At 44.5% G+C, this 23226-nt stretch overlaps 2 protein-coding genes across 2 annotated transcripts; both read left to right on the top strand.

Moving 5' to 3' along the window:
- The first annotated feature begins 756 nt into the window (after positions 1-756).
- Positions 757-2366, top strand: LOC140221174 (uncharacterized). The gene has a single exon (XM_072290491.1). It carries the CDS (start codon positions 1026-1028, stop codon positions 2364-2366), a length of 1341 nt encoding a protein of 446 aa, XP_072146592.1. The 5' UTR covers positions 757-1025.
- A 15232-nt stretch (positions 2367-17598) lies between these two features.
- LOC117835053 (uncharacterized) lies at positions 17599-21915 on the top strand. Its single transcript, XM_034714403.2, has 10 exons — positions 17599-18160; positions 18295-18469; positions 18553-18711; positions 18972-19068; positions 19224-19294; positions 19842-19893; positions 20273-20321; positions 20405-20542; positions 21319-21438; positions 21525-21915. The coding sequence occupies exons 1-10, from the start codon at positions 17964-17966 to the stop codon at positions 21652-21654; spliced, it is 1188 nt and encodes a 395-aa protein (XP_034570294.1). The 5' UTR covers positions 17599-17963; the 3' UTR covers positions 21655-21915.
- Positions 21916-23226: the final 1311 nt, after the last annotated feature.

Below are 23226 nucleotides of genomic sequence, written 5' to 3' on the forward strand. Positions count from 1 at the left end.
CAAACCGGAACATGTTGGTATTGTTGAGCGTATTCCAATTAGTCTAGCCTTGCATTATGATTGCAAAAGGTACTTTCAGGTTCAAGTCGGCATACAAATTGGGTGTTGCCATCCGAGATCGAGATGAAAAGCTGAATAGAAACGCTAGCAGTTCAGGCCTTCAAGGTCATCTGAGAATGCTTGCACATCACAGTATTCACACACGCCCTGCCTAGTCTGCAGAATGCTGAATGAATAAGGATATGCTCTGTTCAAATGCAAACATGCGAGAGACGTGCGGACTGCAGCCAACCTTGGACAGCTGCGCCAGAGCCTTGCGTTATCAGTTCTGGTGTGGTTGCTCTGGAACGCATGGAACAAGGTGAATGCAACAGAAGCTGGAATAGAGCGCGGGGTCTATGTATTATTTTCCTTTTCTTGGCAGGAGCATTCCATTCCCTGCCAAGGTTAAGTAACTCGACCAGCGTGCCAAGCTCAATTTGTTGTAGGTACCCACTTCAATGGTGCTGCGTGTTTCCCGCGTGCTCTTTTCTATATGGACACGCTCACGTGTGTGCTGGTTGTATGAATCCTAGAACGTACCTCTTAAAAAAATATGGTAAAAATTGAAAAGTTTAACTTCAAAATTAAAACAGCTTATATACTTTTTAAAACAAAGTAATAAAAAAGGTCGTTGACGTGTATTTGTGCCATTATCAACTTCGACTTCCTGATCAAATTCGCACCCGCCTTGCAAGTCATAGATCCATGGTTAGACCTCCCGTACCACTGAATCTTTTCTTCGGAATCGGAAGAAAAAATAAAATAAAAAATACATGTTAGAAAATTTATTATAGTGTATCTAATTTTCTTTGGCTTTAACGTTTTTTTTCCCCTGGACAGGTAGCCTAAACCGTTTCGAAAGCCCCAAAGAAAACCGATTCCTAAACAAATCTAGACTCTACGTAGGTCATGACTCATAAAGGTCTCCTAATCGGCTAATCCTGACCGCATCTCGAGCCCTCAGCTCTTCCTCTGGCGTGGCGATGCTCCTCCGGTCTGGCAAGCGTCTCAAGCGAGCGCCGGGCGGCGGTCATGACGATGACGACGACGGCCTGCCCTTGGCCGACGAAATGCTCATCCTCATCTTCGCTCGTTTACTGGATACGGACGACCTCGTCCGCTGCGCCGCCACCTGCAGACGGTGGCGCCGCCTCGTGTCCGGCGAGGCCTCCTTCATCTGCCGCTCCAACCCGGAACAATTCGTCCCCGTCGGCTTCTTCAACCAAGGGGAAGAGTACGGTGTGATGGACGTCCCCCGCTTCGTCCCCCTGGCGTCGCACTTCCCGAGCGCCTCCGTAAACGCGCTCTTCGCCGACGAGCCGTTCCGGTCATCCCGCCTCGTCACGTCCCGGAAGGGCCGCCTCGTCCTTGAGCTCTGCCGCGCGTCGCGGCTTAAGCTCGCCGTCTGCAACCCCATGACCGGGAACGTGAGCGTCCTCCCGGCGCTCGCGGGGAGGGACAACCCCGGGCGCTACGCGTGCGCGCTGCTCACCGCCGACGACCTCACCAACGCCGCGGACCCTCCGGGCTCGGCGTCCTCCTTCCGCCTCGTCATCGTCTACGACCGCCGCGACTTCACGGCGTGCCGGACCTACTCGTCCGATGCTGGTTCCTGGAGCCCGGAGGGTATCGTGTCCGGCGCCAGGGTGAGCGGGAGGAGCCTGGCCCAGGCGCACGCCGCCGCCGCCGCCGCCGCCCGCGGTGCCGTGTTCTGGCGGGTCAGGGACGCCGTTCTGGTGCTCCGCCTCGACAGCACGCTGGAGGCGGCGCTGGAGCCCCTGCCGGAGGACTGGACGCGCGGCGGCCGCAGAGGCTACGGCCCCGGCGTGCTCGCCGTCTCGCCGGACGACGGGAGGCTGTGCGTGGTGGAGGCCAGAATACACGATGACTACTACTGGAAGCACGAAGTCAAGGTACGGGTCATGTTCCGGGAACACGACGGCGGCGGCGAAGACGACGTCGCCGTGCCGGGCGAGAAGTGGGTCGCGTCGCGGGGGACGACGCTCCAGCTGCAGGCGCCGAGTGGCTGTTACGGCCGGATGACGAGGGTGTCTCTGCGGGGGGTCTGCGAGAAGAGCGGGGTCGTCTTCCTCGCGGCCGTCTTCGAGTCGAGACCGAATCGGGAGACTCCGTACGCGCTGGACTTGGGGAGGATGGAGGCCCGGTTGCTCCGCGGCGTCCCGGACGTCGGGTGCCGTCTCGGGTCATGCGCGAGCTTCCATGGGTACGAGATGGATCGGCTGGCTTACGTGACGTCCCTTGGAAAGAGACGTGGCAAGGGCATGATAACCATGGACGTGGATGATATATATGACTTCTACTAGCCCATGGAATTAATTAGCTGACGAGATAAAGTGAAGTTCTTTCCTGTGCTGCTCTATTAATTTTTTATTGTGTCGCTGTTACAAAAGATCATGCATACGATTGAGTAAAATGCACCTGCGGTATATGAACTTGGTAGCGAGTGTCATTTAGGTCCTTAAACTTAGAAAATGCACATTGCAGACCCTAAACTTGCTAATTAGTTCATAAAATGCACCGGCAGTGCATGAACTTGGTAGTTAGCAAGTGTCATTTAGGTCCCTGAACTTAGAAAATGCACATTGCATACCCTAAACTTGCTAATTAGTTCACCTGAAGTCCAAATCTACATAATCAGTGTAGAATTGCTTGCATGACAGGGTGACTATGCACTGATATGGACATGACATGTGGGTCCCACATGTCAGGTCCACCTACCTTCTCCCCTCCCTTTCTCTCTCCCTCTTCCTCCCTCTCCATCGCCTGCCCACCGATAGGAAGGTGCTCGAGCTCGGGCGATAGGGCAGAGGGGCTCGCAGCCCCTGCCGGCCGCTCGCATAAAGCCGCTCTCCTCCCCAGTTGGGCTGAAGGTGCCGCCATCTTCCCTGCAGGACCGATGCTGCCGCCGTATCCCTGCAGGATCGATGCCGCCATACGCTCGCGTCGAGCTGCCGTTGTACATCCCCGCGCCGAGCTGCAGCTGTCTGCTCCGCCTGCACATGATTGCGATTCGACCGTTGTACGCCCACGTTGGGTCGCCACCATCCACCCCCGTGTCAGGCCAGCGCCGTTTGCTCCACTCGTGCAAGGCCTCCGTACGCATGTGCCGAGCCACCGCCGTCGCCATCCGCACCTGTGTTGGGCTACCGTTGCCCACCCTCGCGTTGAGCTGCGATCGCCGTCCTTCCTGCGGGCTCGTCGCTGTCCACCCGCGTCGGGCGCCGCTGCCCATCCACCCCAGCGCAGGGCCTTCGGCCACCTCGACGGTGAGCCTGGGGCTGCTGTTGCCTAAGAGAGTCATGGAGGAAGGGAAGGAGATGAGGGAGAAAGAAAAGTCGAGGTTATATCCCACCTAGCTCCACATCAGCAGACACATGGGCATTTAACGTAAGTCACTATGAAAAAGGACAATCTCTCTTCTAAACTGTTCAAATTGCTAGCAAACAGGTTTCAGCGGAAGATAACAGAGTTAATTCACCTAAAGCAATATGGTTTCATTAAGACAAGAACAATCAAGACTGCCTAGCATAGTCCTTTGAATATCTTCATCTCTGTCATCAGTCCAAAAAGGAACTACTAATTCTCAAGTTTGATTTGAAAAAGCCTTTGACAAAGTAGAGCATCAGCTTATGTTACAAATTATGAAGCGCAAAGGATTTGGTCAGATCTGGCTAAACTGGATGGAAAACATTTTCAACTTTGGCACTTCCTCAATCCTGTTGAATGGATTTCGTGGTAAAGTATTCCATTGCAAGAGAGGAGTCAGGCAAGGAGACCTCCTCTAACCTCTTCTTTCTAGCAGCAGATTTCCTACAGACTATCCTAAACAAAGCTAAAAATGAAGAACTTCTCAATCTCCCTATACCATCAAGAGCTGGATCAGATTTTCCAATAGTTCAATATGCTGATGATACACTGATAATGATGGAAGCTTGTGAATCCCAGCTCAACACCCTCAAGAACCTACTAGCCTCTTTTGCTGAGTCATCAGGACTATCAAAATCAGTGATGGTCCCAATTAACACCCGTGATTCAAAGCTTTCGACGCTAGCAACTGCAATTGGATGTGTCACAGGTTCCTTACCTTTCACCTACTTGAGAATGCGTCTTAGACATTGCAAACCAGCAATGAAAGACTTTTTACCCTTAATCAAAAGATGTGAGAACTGACTTTTTACCCTTAATCAAAAGATGTGAGAACTGACTTCTGGTAACCTCAAATCCTCTATTGCAAGTAGGTAGATTAACACTAGTGAACTCTATCATTACTGCCTTCCCAACATTCCTAATGTGTACTTTGAAGCTACATGTTACTGTTAACAAATACAGAAAGTACCATCTAAAAAGTAGCCTGGACAATGGTTTGTATGCCTAAAGAGAAGGGGGGCTTAGGAGTGTTTGACCTGAAAACTCAAAATAAGGCCCTCCTCTTGAAAAATCTCCATAAATTATTTAATCACTCAAATCTTCCTTGGATTCATCTTATCTGGGATAATTACTACAGTAATAACAGACTACCAGGAACAACAAAAAAGAGGTCTTTTTAGTGGAGAGAAGTACTCAAGCTGCTTGATCTCTATAAAGGGATTGCTATACCCGTGCGGGCTCTGAAAAATCCCTATATCTATGGAGTGATTTGTGGTGCAATATGGTACAAAAACTTTCTTTCCTAGAGTTATTCTCCTTCACCAAAAACAAGAATGTCACCCTCATGCAGGCCAAAGCAGCTGAACATCTACATTACCTTTTTCATCTGCCATTATCAATAGAAGCTTACAATCAGCTAACACAGCTGGAGCAGCACATACATTCTATACAAGAGCACAATACAGAGGATGTTTGGCAATACATTTGGGGAACAAGTCTTTACAGCTTAAACAAAGCATAGATTCTCATCTCAAACAAAGCATACAGGTTCATGAAAGGACACTTAGAGATGCACCCATATTATAAATGGCTATGGAATAGCTGTTGTCAACTTAAACATAAAGTTTTCTTTTGACTGCTACTTAAAGATAGATTGAGGACAAGAGATCTTTTACAGAGGAAAACAATGATCTTGGATAGCTACTCTTGTGTCCTATGCTCACAAGACACAACAGAAACAACACCACACCTATTCCTATGGTGCCCTTTCTCAAAGGAATGTTGGAATAGGATCAATCTTCATATCTCTAAAACTCTTTCAGGTTATGATATTTTTGTTTCGCTGAAGCATCAAATCAGTCAGCCTTTTTTTATGGGAATTATAATACTCATGACCTGGAGCATCTGGACTAGCAGGAATGTCATCATCTTCAACAATCAAAGGATTCATCTGTTGAGCTCTATCTTCAAACTTTCAAGAAGGAGTTTGCCCTGTTGTTGCACAGAGGAAAGAAGAATTTTTTTCCAGGAATAGAATTATGGCTAGATAATATGTTGTAATCTCATACTCCCCCTCCCCTCTCTCTTTTTTTATACTTTTTACTATTACCTATATTAATATATAATCAGTAGGGGCTATGCCCCTCCTGTTTCATAAAAAAAACATAAGTCACTATGATTTGGACCTCAGCTAAACTGATTAGGGCTTCAATGTGCACTTTTGAAGTTCGGGGACCAAGATGACATTCACTACCAAATTCATGTATCGCTTATGCATTTTACTCCATATGACTGATTGTCTCTTACATGTATTTTTTACTATAGCTTTCACTTTTTTGTTGAGAAACATATAAAATTTGAGAAACTTGGATATTAAGCTTGAAGTGCAAATTTTCTTCGATTTTGACATATGAGGAGCTGAAACTTGAGAATGGTTATACTGTGTTTGAATAGTGTACACACCTTTTAATTTTTCTCGGTGTAAAGTGTAGTGTAAAGTGTAAAATATAACGAGTAACATGAATAAGTAGGAAAAAGAACACTACATAACATCTCTCTAGCTCATTTGTTTCCCGTGCTCCCTTCGATTCCAAAGGTAACTTGCTTAGAACAATAACACATAGTCCAATGCAACCCTTTGGATTTGCAACTTTTTACAAAATAATCATTTTGAAACTAAAAACTATTTATTATAAAAGTGTTTCATAGTGAACCTATAGTAACATAAATCATCCATAGTGAATCTATGTAACTTTTCGTACATTGATTTATAAGTTAAAAGGTTTGATTAGATATAATCTATGTTTAAATATGAAGTTTAACCAACTAAAATTTAGCACTAGTCTATTCAAATAGAAGGGTTAATGGAAAGACTAAACTTTAGTCAAGCTAGGAGAGGTGAGGTAATGTGTGGTAATGGGAACAAGCAATCTAGCAACTTGGGAAAATGCCAAAATACCACTGTTAATGGCAGTTAGCATGCTAATTTATGAACCGCAAGCGCACGATCAGTTGTAGCTCTTCCCTTAGAGTAATCCCCCAAGGTTTATCAATCTGTGGAATAAGTGGATTTGCACGCTTAACTAAGCACTAATCTATCTACGTAACCGAAGGTTCTTTGCATAAGATAGGATTGAACTAACAAAAGAACTAAGCGATCTAGATTAAAGTAGATAAAGAGTATGGATGTAAAAAAGATAGATAAAATGCTTATCCTAGGGATGCAGGATCACTTGCAGATACAATTACCATGCATAAAAGAACTTGAAAGTGCATTTGGCCCCCTAAGTGGGTTTTGGTGTTGATGATGTGCACAATTATGGGACTAACACGCTTATCGAGTGTTTAAAAGATTTTAAGGTCAAGAGAAGGCAAAGGTATACAAAATAATTCTAAAAGAAGCACAACATACAAAGGCAAGACGGCATTGAGCTCAAAAGAAGATTTAATTCATCTTTTCTATTTTGAATTTAAGTTTAGGAACGTCGTACTATAAAGAGGGATGCGGATGGATTTCTTAGGGATGCAAAGGTGTTTCAATGAGATGCTAACCAAAACTTTGAGAGACACAAAGCACTCACGGACACAACCCTTAACCTTAAATTTCCGATCCCTATCGGAAGTTCCGACACTGTGATGGAAGTTTCGACAGGCGTTGGAAGTTTTCAGAAAGTCCTGATAGGGACTCTCTGTTTGCCTAGTTGATCCCTATCGGAAGTTCCACCACTGTGTCGGAAATTCCAACAGGCGTTCTCTGTCCAGTTGGGGTGTCCCTGTCGGAAGTTACGACACTGTGTTGGAAGTTCCGACAGGTACATTACCAGCACAGTAATGGCTAGTTTTTGGGGGCTGGGTATAAATACCCCTCTACCCCCTCCTTCATTTGCTACTGACCTAACTCGAGACAAACACTCCCAAGCATTGATTCCTCACTTCCTCACTCCCCTTTGAGCCAAATCCTTGAGTCCTTGAGCTAGGGTTTGAGTGAGAGTGAGATTGAGAAGGTGTGTGACTTGAGGGTTGAGTTGAAGTCCGAGAAGTTCATCTCAAGAAGCATCTGAAGCATCTCCGACTCTGATTCATGTTCTTTACTCTTCAAGCTTGCTTCTAGATGCCTAGGTGTCGCCCATTGAGCGCCGTCTTTGTGTGGTGCGCCCGGGAGCGTTTGTATTACCCAATCGTTTGTGGATTCAATAGTAAGTGACTCAATCTTCCTTTGTGGTTGATTGCGGGAGGTAAAGGGTTAGTGAGGACCCGACTCTTTGTGAGCTCCTCAATGGAGACGTAGCTCTCTTAGTGAGAGTGAACTCCGGTAACAAATCTTTATCTCACTTGTTGAATTCTTTACTATCTTGTGCCCTAGAAGTTTGTTTGTATCCGATCTCCTTATTTGTGTAGTTCCTAGCTTGCTCATCACCTGGAGTAGCCTCTACACTTTATTTACAATACTTTGATTCAAATAGAATTGGCAGAATCAGCTTTCATTTTGAATTTCGCTCTCCTTCTATCCTATCAGAAGTTCCAGTACAGTACCGGAAGTTCCGACGTGTCGAAAGTTCCGGCACTGCGTCAGAAGTTCTGACAGTTCTAATACCGCTGTGAGTTTTTCTGGAAAAATTTGAAGTATACCTATTCACCCCCCCTCTAGGCATCACAAGACCCTTTCAGAACTAGATCTAAGTGTTATCGTGAGTGGATGTGAACTATGCCCAACACTTTCCCTTTCGCACGTTATCACTACACGAGGGTACTCAACTATTGGATGATAAGAACACGTCATGATGATAGTTCTTGGTAAGCAAATAAGCAACCCAAAGTAGCTGGCCAACCATTACATGAAAAAGCATCATCAAGATATGATAGATAACAAACAGATCTTAAACAAGAGGTTCAACGATTACAAATCAAGATCTCCATACAACCCCGAGGACAAATAGAGACTTTACTCCATGATCTTACACAAGTCGACACAATTCTAGGTACTGTAGATCAACTGGACCAAAGATGACAACGATGAACAGGGGCAGGAAAGCCCTAGGCCGATCGGCCTGGGCACCTCCAAGCCGATCAGCTTGGGAGGTTTCTCCCTCTTCTGGTGCTCCACTTTATGGTGGCGGTGGATGGTGTTTACATGGTATTTTCTACTCTCTCTCTCCAACTCTTCTTTAAGTAATCCATGAGAGGGTATTTATAGTCTCTAATAGGTGGCGTCTCTGGGTCATTTGTCGATAGAAAAACCTAGAGATGTTGTGGACGTCACGCTGAAGAAACGGGAGGCTGACCGGGCCCAAGAATGGGCCAGGCCGATTGGTCTGGGCCCTTTCTAGCTCTCCTAGTCCTCTCCTTCCTCGTGCTGGATTCTCTCGATGACCCATGTCCAAATATCCATTAAGCTCTTTATGCAAACCCCATTGATTATGTCGTATTTCCTATCATAATGCAGTATACTCCAAAATACAACATGTATAATGGATTATTTCAAGTGCCAAGTGGCGGGTTAGTATAAGATCAAGCATGAAAATACTAGTTAAATAGCACTAAAAGTGTGTCAATAATGAGCGTCAAGAACCCCTAATTTTATGGAGAGGAAGAGAGAAACAAGAGCAAAAGTGATATTTCGTAGCCTTTAAATCTATCCATTACCCATATCTCCAAACATGGATGTGCTAAAGTTTAGCTAGCCAAAGTTTAGCTTGGGGTAACGATTAATCTAGTACATCCAAATATGGCCATAATCGTAAAATGAATTACCTTCACAAACTATCGACGAAGGATATGGTTGGATCCAAGTGCTAATGGGTGCTAATGGTTTGTGAAAAGATCAAAAGGGGGAGAGAGAAAGGGAAAGGTGAGGAGATAAAGGAGCAAAAGTGACATTCATGAATTTTAAGTCTATCCATTAGCCATGTCTTGAAAAGAGAGTGCTAATGGGTGGAAGCGCTCAACTTGAGATGGGCTAAACTTTAGCATTTACTAAACTTTAGCAATAGCACATTCAAATAGATTTGAAGTCCAATTTTCATTTCCATTAGACTTTTAACCCACGTGATGGTATGTCAGGTGTGGGATGGTAAATTGAAGGGAAAATTGTTTCATTAGCACTGAAAGAACGTCGATTCCGAAAAATACTATCAAAAAGCTCCGTCAAGTAAAATACCGCTAAAATATTCATCCGTCACCTAGAAATTCCATCATTTTGGCAGCTAATGTCGTAAACCCCATCTAGAAAATCTGCCTGGAAAAGGAAAAATGAGGCGCTATCGCCTCGCCGTCCACTCCACGCGCCGCCCAAGCTCCAACCGTCGCTCTAGCAAAGACACAACCTTTACCTGCTGGAGTTCATGGACGGGGGCGCCCAGCGCGTCATGCCGGCCTGCGGCCATGGCATCAACGCGCGCTGCATCCAGAGTTGGCACGCACCGGCCGTGGAGCTGCTGCATTGCTGCCAGCAGAAGCTGCACAGGCAGCCGCCCATCAAAACTTGATTGACTATGTACTTGATCTATGGTTGTGTACTTGATTTAATTTAGTATGTACGGAGTATAAAACAAAACTTGATTGAGGAATTTCATCATGGATTCAAGCTGAAGTACCGGGAGCGATCCCCACCGAGAGTAGATGCCGCGCCTGGCCATGGAGGAGATGGAGGCTATTGCGGCAGTGCTGGCCACCGTGAAGGCGCAGAGGGCCCTCCTCTTGCTGCTGCTGGTGGTCGGAATGGTGAAACTGGAAGAGAGGGAGCTCGAGGCGTGGGGCGTCGTTCATCCACGGAAGGAGGACGCGCACACTGGCCCGCCGCCGCTCGCGTCGAGCTACAGGCCGTCGATGTCCTCATCGAGCTCCGATCCACGACCTAGACGAGACGAGGCGCAGGCGCGCCACCGCCAGGCTCGGTCGGACCTCTGCCGTCGCCTCGGGCTCGCACCACCAACTGGGATCCCGCCCCTGCCCGAGGCTCCGTCGATCTGCACGAGCGGACTCCACCTGCTCAGATCTGCCTACGCCAGAGCTCAGGCAAGGAGGTGAGGGGAATTTCTGCAGGCGCGTAGCGTGGGAAGGAGAAGGTGAGGAGCTGCACAAGTTTCACACCGTCAGTTTCGAACGAATGCTATTTATAGATAACGGATCAATCTTTATTTTACGTGACGAATATCTTTCGATGGTATTTTTTGAAACGATGTTCTTTTGATACTGTAGAACCAATTTTTCCTAAATTGAACCTGTGTTGCGCTATCGTTCATTTTTTATTTTGCTTTTTTTCAAAGTAGTATGAAAAAATAATTGATTTTTAAAAAAATATTTAGATAAATTTGTCAAAAGTATTTTTTAGAAAAAATCATTTAACTTGTTTACGCTGTTTAATTTAATGCCCCACAGGCAACAGCTGACATTGCACACAGTCTAGGCTAAAGCCCTCATTGCAACCATGCTGATTGGAGTTGAAAACATGGACTTTGGATGTGTTTGGCATGACTATGAAGCTGAACTCCAGCAACTCCAACCAATTTTCTAGCCAAACATCCTAGACCCAAAACTTCATGGAGCTGTAGTGCAAATGAGGGTGGAGTTTTGGAGCACCTTTTTTGCAGCTCTAAAACCACCCAATATGAACCTCCTCGTGGAGTTGGTGGGTAATTACCCACCAATGCTACTGGTTAAAAAAATGGTTCGTTTCTTTTCTCCCAAGCCCCCTTGCCATGACTCCCTCCCGTGCATGTGTCTTCCTTCCCCGCCGCCGGCCGCCGTCTTCCTCCCCCACCGCCCGTCAACGCACTGCCGAGTGGCCCTTCTTGCTGCCCCTCCCGCCGCCGTCCACCATCCGCTACTGCCCTGCCTTCTGATCGCCCCGCTGCGGACCCTGCCGTCCCGCCGTCCGTCCACCTCGCTGCACGCCTCGGCCGTCCACCTCGCTGACCCGCCATCCGCGCCCACCCCGCCGTCCGCCCACCCCGCCGGTATAAGCGCGCCCCGCTAGCCCGCCGCCCCCATCTTGCCTGGGTGGGGCTCCTCCACCGCCAGACCAGGCCGCCACCCTGAGACACGCTTCCCGCGCATCCGCACCCCTTCCCCCACCACCGGCCACCCGACCCCCGCCGTCCCACCATCCGCACCCCTACCCGCGCCTTCTGAGGAAGAAGAAGATGGGGATAGAGAGGATGACAAGTGGGGTCTGAATTGGGGGGCAACAATGGCAATCCACACTGAAATCAATCTCTTTTTGGAGCTGAGAGCACTCTTCTGGCCAAACACTCCATCTAGACCGCTCCAACTCCACCCAGAGCTGGTTCCACCTAGAGTTCTGGAGTGGAGCAGCTCCATCTGGAGTTCTGGAGTGGAGCAGCTCCACCCTGAGTTGGAGCCATGCCAAATGGGGCCTTTATCGAGAGTAAGGCCCTGTTTGGCAAGACTCCAACTCTGGATGGAGCTGCTCCACTCCAGAACTCCAGGTGGAGCCAGCTCTGGGTGGAGTTGGAGTTGTCTGGTGAGGGTGTTTGGCTGGGAGGGTGTCCCTAGCTCCAGAAAAGAGGAGTTTGAGAGTAGATTGTCTTTCTTGCCCCTGATTCGACTTGAACTACTTATCACAAATATAAAATGAAAGTACATACATTGAAGTCCAAAATAATAATAAATTACATGTTCCAAAAATTTAAAATTTCAAAATAAATTCATAGTTCCAAAATAAGGTCGTTACAATAATCATTGCACTAATTCCATGTTAGGGCAATTGATGTAGCCATACTATCACGAAAGGTGTCCATAGTCACAAAGCTTGATTCCGAAGTTGATCCATCGGAGGCATGTTGAGACACGGCATACTTGTTGTATCTTTCCGGAATAGTAGGCATGTAGGTAGGATCTCTATCAAAATTAGCAAAGTCCACATCAATGCTAGCATGTTCACGTATGAAATTGTGTAGAACTATAGTAGCAGCAACAATCTTCTTTTGTGTGACCATTGAATAACTGGGCATCTTGTAAAGGATTTGCCATTTCATTTTTAATACTCCAAATGATCGCTCAATAACATTACTAACAGATGAGTGTATACGGTTGAACTTCTCTTTTAGAGTATTTGGTTTCATACCTTGATGCCACTCGGGTAAGTCGTACCTTTCACCCTTGTATGGAGCCAAATACCCCGGACGATTAGGATAGCCCGCATCTACAACATAGTACTTGCCTACACATATGTAAAATAAGATACGTTTGTGCATACAAATATGAAAAGGAACGTAAGGAAAAATCTTTACCTTGAGGAGGATGTGGGAAGACATTTACATCTGCTTCCAATGCATGGTACAATACACTAGTGTCATGCAAAGATCCCGGTTGACCCGCAGCCACATAGGTGAAGCGCATATCAAAATCACAAATGGTAAGCACATTTTGAGTTGCAATTCCAGTCTTACCAATATATCTCACTTGTTCTTCAGGTGATAAATACACACGAATATGGGTTCCATCAAGTGCACCAATGCAATCCTTAAAGTGTGGGTATGCTCTCTTGTCATTCCTAATCCTCTTGTGCACATTGCAAAAATTAGGATCTGTTGGTCTCAAGAAATCTTGTGCCATGGCAACCACACAATTTAGAACTTCATGAAATTTTCTACTAATAGTTTCACCTGAGTGTTTGAACTTATTTTGTCCTCTTGTATTTGACTCACACCCACCACATGTGAATAGGAAAATGGTCAACATTTCATAAGTATTCACGTGCTTCGATCATTTTAATCCGTACCTCTCAACCAACACATCATGAAGATCCTGAAAAATAACCTCATTCATCCGAAGCATTCGATGGTACTCCCTTGGAGTGTTTACCGTCTCCATCAGCCATCCCATTCCACTTTGTTGTGAAAACATAAATCTCGGCTGTGCCTTATCCATATATGAGTCATGATAACTTTGTGCTAGCTTACCACAACTCTCAACCATTTTAAAGAAATATTCACCATCAGAATCACTAGATTCATCAGACTCACTTGAAGACATCTGTGAACATTGACATAAATGAAATGTAAGATACAACTGTCATACATAAATAAAATGCAATAAAATAAAATGTACCACACATGCGACAAAAATAAAATAGTAGCATACACAAATGACATCACTCTCACTAAGCCAATTTCTATTTTTCATATTTATCATTGTACTTCCTCCTAAGCCAATTGAACCTAATCTCATTAGTAGGCAAGGTCATGAACATCTCCCTTTGCTCCTTCTTCAGAAACAGTTCAGACGCCATGTAATGTTCATTGCTATCATAGCTGGCCCCACAAGCAATCACAACCTCCATCACTTCCTCAATAGAATATTTTCCATGTCTCTTCGAAACATATTCATTAGCTGAACTTGCCATACTTGTTACTGCTTCTTGAATTAGGAGTGCATTTCCATACTTCGCTTTTTTACCACTCCTGTCAACAGGCCTTGCCAGTCTCTTGCCACTCGCAGGTGAAGGAGAAATACCAATATCCTCCTCTTGTGTTTCAGGAATGAAATCATCACCTTCTGGCTCAAAATTGGTTGCCTCATCTTGTATCACATCAACATTTTCGGTTGCTTCAACATTCATAACATGAGGAGACCAATGATCAATACCAATAGTAATAATGTCAGCAAAACACTTGGCTAATTCATCTTCATTCTCAAGGCCCTTCTTTTTGAACTTGCCACAACCCGGAATGTCCTGAAATAAGCACATAATATTATTATAAGTATTACCAACAGGTTTGACATATGCAAAAAAATATAGCAAATTTTTTTAACCAACTTACAGCTCTAGCTTTTTTCCACCATTCATCATCCATAGCAATAGTCTTCTTTATAGGATCCCAACCAGTCCCTGTTTGCCTTAGCATTAGTTTCTTCCATGCTTTGAAATCTTCCTTCAACTTGTCCCATTTGTTCTTGATCTTACCCTTGGTAGCCACAATTCCAGTCCTTTCCTTGAACCCCTTCTCAACCTCAGCATAACCAAGTGCATGAAGGGTGTGTTTGGCCGATTTCCTTTTTCAACTTGTTCGGCAAACAACACACACAACACTCGAGTGTTCTCCGAATTCCAATCAATTTCAGGCATCTATCGAACTCACAAATTTCATATTAGAAGGCCTCGAGTATATCAATTTCATACACATACAACAATAGAGTATATCAATTTCATACACACAGCAATAGAGTATATCAATTTCATACACACACATCACTCGAGTATATCATTGAACTCTAGAAAGGATAGGATAGCTACATATCAAGCCTCATTTATCAGTTATCAGTGGACAGAAACACACATAATTACACAAAGAATTGAGAAAAATAGAAAGAATTGAGAAAAACACAAGTGGCAACATCTGCCGAGTACCTTGTTCGAGCAAATGGTTTACTCCGCTTCAATCTCTTTTATTCGAGCCTCAACTTCTCGCTTATGCACCAATCCTTTAACCCATTGTATATGTATTTCCTGTGATCAAACATGTGAGTGAAGCAACCGGAAATAGATATAAATCACAAAAAAAACAATGTAGGAATAAACCCGTACCAAGGGATATTACAGTGAAAGAGATCAAGGTCCCAACTGCACCAAACAGCGTAATAGTAATGAAGTTTCGGAACAACTGTTTCTTCTTCACTTGGAACCTGAATTATGGAATAAAAAAGGACAATTATGAGTTACACACCACCTAGGTCAGTAAACAATATATGAAGCATCACCAAGGCTCTTAGCGCCAAATATTCATTGACATAATTGTAGAATTATTTAAACACCATAGTTGTTTTTGCTATCGAAGTGTTTAACTGAGTAAATCTTTTTGAGATTTTATTACTTGAAGCAACCTCCAAAAAACATCCTTTATCCAAACAGGTCCTAAAATAGCAATATAAAGAACCAAATATAGATATAATGATGATTATATGCGTCATGCAAAAGCATGTGATGTCTGCTGCTATCTTAATTAAAAGGGGGAAAGGAGACACAGTTCTTACAATTGTACCACAGTTTCCTCAACCACCAGTATGTCTCCCAACTCAACTTCTTATTAATTTCTGTGCTCTTTCTATCTTATTTTCGTTTATGGACACAGAGGAAAATTACCAAGTAACGACATAAAACAATCGCAGCGCGTAGCAATCGCTTGCATAAACACCATACCCTGCATAAATATGATCGGTGGCAGCAGGTATATGAAGAAGAGATCCTCGCTGAACACCAGCACGCGCGAGTGCTTCCCGCTCAATGCGAACAGGATCACGGCGCCAGTCCCCAGCCCCTGCACAACCCACAAGCATAATCATAATCAATCACCTTCGAATATAGTGTAGCTATATAGCAGACCATACATTTTACCATGCACTTGACATTATTATGACAAATATACTGTAGCTATATAGCAGACCATTCATTTAGTTCTATCTGTAGCAGTGGAAAATCGGTAATGAATTGTGTATAAAAAATGAACATAATGGTTTGGTTTGCAAACTCTTCGTAGATATACGTTTCTTTATTTGAGTGAATCGAATATTAGGCTTGTGAATGTATTCAAATAATAGCACTACTCTATGAATCCTATTTTCAACACTTAAAGGACATCAGCCTAGCTATAGCAATATAGCAGACCGTGTATGTCAATGAATTGTAGGGGAAAAAAATCGAATGTGATGGTTGGCTTACAAAATCTTGCTGATATATGCATGTTTATTTGCATGAACTGAATGCCGTACCTATAAAGATATACAGATAGTAGCACTACTTTATGAACCTCTCTTTCTGTAGATCGTCGTTTTCCAGCACTTAATAAAATGGCATCTTTTTAGCTACAGCAGACCATACATGTCTATCTTTAGCTGTGGCATTGAATTGTACAAAAAAAATTTAATGTATTGGTTCTGAATATCTCCATAGATACTTGTATTCTTGCATGAATTAAATGCCAAATCTGCAAATATATGCTACTATTAGCACTACTATACCTTACTTTCTCAGGATTCACTCGTGCTTATAAAAATTGCACTTCACAGTAGAGGTGGATGGCGGCGAAACTCCTGATGCAAAGGCACAATCAAATGTGTACTCCAATTCCAATAACACGACCGAGTTCTACATTGGTTTGACATGATTTTTAGTTAATGAAAAAAAAACAAGTTTCTGCCATACCTGTGGCCGGCGGAACTCCTCCTGAGCGGGCGGACGGCGGGGATCTCCTCCTGATGTGGAGGACGGCGGAGCTTAGGCGGCCGTCGGTGGATCTCTTTTGACGGCGGTGGTGGGCCTCCGGTCGCCGGCGGGAGGTTGGGCGGCTGTGGCGCGCGGGTGACGGCGCGCCAGCGGCAGATGGCGGGGCTCGGCGGGCGGGCGGGTAAAGGGGGCTGGCGAAGGGGCTAGGTCGGGGGGCGGGCGGGGAAAGGGGCCGACGAAGGGGCTAGGGCGGGCGGCGGCGGGCCTCCGGCCACCGGCGGCGGGTATGGCGGCTGTGGCGCGCGGGTGACCGCAGAAAAGTGGCGGACGGCAGAGCTCGACGGGCGGGTGGGGAAATAGGGCCGGCGAAAGGGCTAGGGCGGGCGGCGGCGGGCCTCCGGCCGTCGGCGGAGGTAGGGCGGCGGCGGGGCTAGGGTCGCCGGAACCCTAGCGGGCGGCGCGGCAAGAAACGGAGGCGCGGGCGGCGCGGCAAGAAACAGAGGCGCGGGTGGGGGAGAAACAGAGGCGCGGGGGGTCTCGAAGGAGAAAAGAACGAATCGTTTTTCTATGTAATCAGTGGTATTGGTGGGTAATTATCCACCAACTCCACGAGGAGGTTCAATATAGGGGGGTTTGGTGCAGCAAAAGAGGTGCTCCAAAACTCCACCCCTATTTGCACTACAGCTCCATGGAGTTGGCAGCTCCATGAAGTTTTGGAGTTGAGGTGTTTGGCTGGATTTTTTACTGGAGTCGCAGGAGTTGTGGAGTGGAGACGTGCCAAACAGGGCCTAAGTTGGGGTCAAATGGAGTTTTCTTTAAAGAAAAATATTTTGCATCTTACAGGCCTGGGCCTGGCCCAACCCATGTACGCATTCGTGCACCAGGTCGACTCTCTCTCTCTCCTCTATTGGACTGTGCCCACCCGGCCCTTGTCCAAGCATAAAGTGGTGGCCTCTCATTCAAATGCGAACTACGAAAAGCCCACCCTATCCTCCTCCCCTAGTCCCTCTATTGTACCCTGCACCGGAAGCCCACCCTATCCTCCTCCCCTAGTCCCTCTGTTGTACCCCGCACCGGCGGCCGGCGCCTCCAACCAGCCGGCTCTCCCGCTGCCGCCGTGAAGCTCACACTCTCACACACCACCATCGCCCCCACGCACCGCGGCTACACCCACCGCAGATTCACCCCACGCTCCGCCCGCCCTTGTATATCCAGCCGGTTTCAAGCGAGCGCGCGCCCCGTGGCCCAGCACGCACGCTAGGTGCTCGACGGATTGCCAGAACCCCACGTCACCTGGCGCTCCGCCCTCGCCTACGGCACAGAGCACGTCTTTGAATCAGATTCAAGGGGCATGAGGTTTGTGGTGACGAAAGTGTGTGGTGGTGGAGGAAAAGCGCGGGCGGGTGTGCTCCACATAGGTGGTGGCATCGAGACGCCGGCGCTGCTGCTGTCCACGCGCAAAGGACTGCCGTCATTCGTGTCCTGCGACCTCCTAGCCTCACTTCCCCTCCCGGACTCCCTCCTCCTCCATGTCTGCCCAACCCACTTGTAAGTCAAGTCTCCATCCTGGCATTCTCCAATTCGACACTGCATGCGCACTTGTTCAACAGAATGCTGTGGAAGAAGCTGTGCCTATCTCCTGGGACATGTAGATTCTGATCACCGTTCTTTTATTTTTGCAGTATAGAGGGCCCTCCAATGAAGACAATATCAAACATTGGCGGTTTGCACCGCATGCTGGGTTTGCCTGATCACATTCTTGTAGCTGCGGCAGGTGATTCTATCGAGAGTCTGCCATCAAGCGAAGCCACCAACAAATTCGGTGCCTCCTTTGATACACCTTCTGGCCGTAGACTGGTTGATATCTCTACTCCTTCATTTTCAACTTTGGGTGCACATTTTAGCGTACATCTAGATTCAATCTTGTTATACTCTTTCAGGTCAAACCATCTGACTATATGGAGTTAGTTTCCTGCATGAAGCCTAATCTATGGGCCAGTTTGGCGGATGAGGTACCTGCTTGGGTGACTGAGAAACGGAACAAAACCTCTGTTGACAGGACATTGCGGTGGCTTGATGCATGTATTTCTTTGGATGCGGTATGATGTTAAGCTATTTTTCAGCTGAATTGTTTCACATGACTTCATTATATGAGCCCAAAAAAAGATAACCTAGTGATGCTTCTGGAATTGTTATCAAGTTAAGGGGGCCTAAGGGGCACTTCACTAATTTTAGATGCCTCTTATCCAAGCTTATAAAGTTTAAATTGTGGCACAATTTTTTTACTTATGGGATTATCATTATCAACCCCAGGCAAGCCTTTTGTTGTTGATTATTTTTTCAACTTACTACTTTTCAGGCTGCTGGAGCAAATAGTTTTGGTTTTATTGTTGGAGGATCTAGCATAGAACAACGAAGGCTATGCGCCACTGAAGTGGCAAAGCGGAATGTTTCAGGTTATCTTTTATTTAGTTTTTATATTTAACTCTCTGGGGGAAGAATGGAAACTGTCCTAATTTAGGAATTGTTTTGATAATGCTGTTTTTGTTAATCAGAAAAAAACGTACTACAATCTTTGTACTGATGTTTTTTGTTGCCAAGTTTGATGCAGGCTTTTGGATTGGTGGATTTGGCCTTGGAGATGATATTGAAGAGCGCTGCAGTTTACTCAATGCAGTAACAGTGAGAAACTAATCCGTGATATATTTACGAGTTTTTTTATATCTTTGTGCAAAGTTTTCCTGCTTTTCATTTCTCTTTTAACTGCAAAAGAATCCAAGGATAAACTAATTTTCCACTTCTCCATGCATTTACATAAAAAATCCTGTTCCAAATGTGAATCTTCTGTAAAATGGAAGTCTGCCTACACGAAGAAAGCAGTATTGCATTCATATCCAGTACGACCAAATTGTTTTAACCATCTACATCTTAACATTGACCACACAGTATACTATATTGTTTGGTTGTCATGCTGAAATAGAAGAGTTCAGCTTTGATATGAAATGTCATAACATCCACGTTCAAACAATTTATGGATTTTTACTTTTTAATGGTTGTAGTCTGCATCTGTACTATTACTTTGTGAAGGCTTAAAGAATTTACCTCCTGCCCTTACCTAGCCTTAGATTGTGATCAAAGACACTTTTTAGATGTAGTTTTTCTTGTTGAGAAGTGTTCTTTCTTTCTTTTTTACATATCCTGGCTTTAACCATTTGGCTTTTCCTTCCAGGATTGTTTGCCACCAGAAAAACCTCGGCTTGTGTCTAGGCTTGGTCTTCCAGGTGCCTGCGATGTAACTTGTCTTTTAGCTTTGGATTTTCTTATATAATTTCCACAGGACCATGACTTAAACATTTGCTTTGTTTTCTTTATCATCTCATTAGTGACTTTGTACATTCTAGCTTCATCCCATAATTCACAAATCACAAGCTAGAGCTGTGCTGATAAAATTATCCAGATATTAGCCTATCATATGCCTGTAGAATATCCTGAATAGGATGCTGAGCACTGGTTGTTTATGGAGCTAATCTTTGCTTTCTTATAAGAAAAGCTTCATCTAGACCTTGACAATTTTGAAAATCTTACACCCTGATTTTTTTCTATTAGAAAAATATTTTTATAATGTCTTTTTGACACTTGAGTACCTTGTATGTATTCCAGAGGAGGTCTTGGAGGGTGTAGCTGCCGGTATCGACCTTTTTGACTCCACGTATGCACATTCATGTTTGTGCTATAGCATTAATTCATCAGTATGCTAAAAGAATTTGATTTTTCATACTTCGGAAATGACAGGTATATTTACCAACTTACTATGGGTGGTTTCGCACTGATCTTCCCTGTTGACATGGTTGGGAGAGAGATGCAGAATGGTCTGTTCAACAATGATGGTGGAGATTCAACAAAGATTAACCTGCGTGCAACTACATATCGGTAGGTGACCTTGTCAATGGAAATAACAACTTCTACCAAAACATACACCTCATATTTGAGCAGATGTGTGAATTTAGTCGTATACTTGTATGCCTGTGCACTTTAACAGTTATAAACAAAATTACAACTAAAGTGCCTCAGCTGTTTGTTGGGAATGTAAACTTTTGTTGGTAACAGTATGAAAGTGCTTTTGTTGTGTAGTAGACAAATGCTAATTGAGTGTTTTGATCAAGGAATGTTTTTAATTTTTCTCTGGCGATTTCATGTTAGCTGCATTTAAGCTTGGGGACAAGTGATACCCAATTCACCCAGAACAACAAAAAACCGCTGAATTTCCAAACTATGGCCACTATGGTTGATTAGCTCTGCTTAGTGCCTTAGTGCTCGTTTTGACAAACAAAGAGAGATTTGCATACAATCTTGATCATGATTTTTACATGTTTGATTTTAATATATCGTCACTTGAAAAGATAAAATATATTTAAATTGGTTTCGCAGCTAAAGTTGAAATGATGACCGCACAAGATGAAGTGTGGTAATTAGAAGGATGCGGAACAATCCAAATTAAAATTCATTTTTGTACAGATATTGAAGAATTTTTACACCTTAAATATTGAATCTGTTGGTTACTGTAATGATTATAGAGGATGTTCATCCCAATTGTAGGTACCATTTTTGTAAAGATACTCTGTATCGAACAATCTTTACATCAAAATGTTGGATCTGTTGACTTTCTGTTATGTGATTCATATTGTTTGTTATGTCTGTCCCTGCAGGAAAGATACGTCGCGGCTGGTTGATAGCTGTAGCTGCTTCACGTGCCAGAATCACACTCGTGCTTACCTGAATCATTTGCTCAATGTCCATGAGATGCTGGCTCAGATTCTTCTGGAGATGTAAGCAAAGTTGGATTCCCAGTCATGCATTTCAGTAGGGTACTAACATAGAGTGCGTGATTTCTGATCTTCTGTTTATTCTGCAGACACAATACCCATCATTACCTTCGTTTTTTCCGTTCCATACGGGAAGCAATCAATGTTGGAGAGTTTGATGTATTTCGGCAGCAGTTTGTTAAGAAGAGACGTGCCCATATCACCGCTGCTGTTCTGTAGGCGTGATCAAGGGTTTATCGGGCTTTGCTCACAAGACTGACCGATCATGTAAATCAGATTTATGTACACCTGAATATTTACTAGTCAACTCCAATGTCAATCGTCCTCAAATCTGAAAAGATTGTCTAGGAATAATTAAGGTTTCCCGGAGAACACGGAAGCAGATGTTAAACATAGAGTGTTCAATGGCTGCTGAATCATCTCTTTTGGATAAATTTCCAGGAACCTTGATTTGAATTCAATTGGCTTGTTGGGGCTGAATATTCTTAGGTTTATGACGATGCGTGAAGTTTTTCTGATGAACATCAGAGCTGCTGTAGTAGACTGCCTTTTTTTTCAAGACGAGGCTCAACCTCACTTCCATTCATACAAACAAACGGAAATTATAAAGTTCCACGATACAAGAAAGCTACAGGAAAAAGACACCCCGGGGGTGTACTCTTCCTGTTCCTGGGGCACAAGTTCTCAATCATAAAGGCGAAGGGTTCACATATGCAACAAGGCACACGAAGCCCCCATTTTAAAAAAGAGTCCTCATCATAAAAAGAAGATTTTTGACACCATCTCCCATGGTTCATGGAGGAGTGTGGGGTAGCCATCTTGTAAAGGTTAATTGCCCTCCCATGCACTGGATCCTCATGGTTCATAGAGCACTGGGAATTCTTGGACTTCAATCAACTTCTCATTGGAAAGTTCATAGAGCACTGGGAATTGAGTGCAAAGGGACTCCGCACCCATCGAGGAATTCTCCCAAAAGGGAGTGCATTGCCCATTTTTCGCTTCAGTTCTTCTACCACTTCAAGAGATCGCTCCATGGCGGTTAGTGGAGAGTAACTCCACAGTGGGGAATCATCCAACGTGTGTTTCACAGTGCTTACCGCATCATTTTTCAAGTATTTGGCCTTGCCTTCTTTTTTTTTTTTGCCAAATGCTTCTTCCGTTGCTATTCTCTACCACAACTTGAATAAAGAAGACTGATATTCATTTTCCTTATATATGCCTAAAGCCCTAAACTCCTTTTATTCTTACTTACAAAATGACTTCCCAGTTTTCATCTAAGGTCCTGTTTATATCCCACCAACTAAATATGACTAAGCTTAGCTGAGAATCTGTTTGAATCCCAATAACTACTCCTCCCGTTCCAAATTATAAGTGATTCCAACTTTCTTGGAGAGTCAAAGTATTCAAAATTTGACCAAATTTATATAATAAAATACTAACATTCATGATACCAAATAAGTAACATTAGTTTCTTCATTAAATATATTTTTATAGTATATCTATTCAGTGCCATAAATCTTTGTGATTCTCTCTATAATTTTGATCAAACATAAAATATTTGACTCTCCAAGAAAGTTGACTTATAATTTGGAATGGAGGCACCCAGCTCGACAGCCGAAGTTTAGCTGATGGGATCCAAATAAGACCTAACTAGATGATATTTCTTCTTCGGCCCCCACCTGCCGGAGGAAGGTTCACAAAACCAACACCTTAGAAGCAGAATGAGATATGCTTCTTGTCCTTTTTCTGGCAACTGACTGATCTGATTGCCCGTTGGAACATTTAACACCT

This window comes from Setaria viridis, chromosome 9 (assembly GCF_005286985.2).
Source record: "Setaria viridis chromosome 9, Setaria_viridis_v4.0, whole genome shotgun sequence".
Taxonomy (NCBI): domain Eukaryota; kingdom Viridiplantae; phylum Streptophyta; class Magnoliopsida; order Poales; family Poaceae; genus Setaria; species Setaria viridis.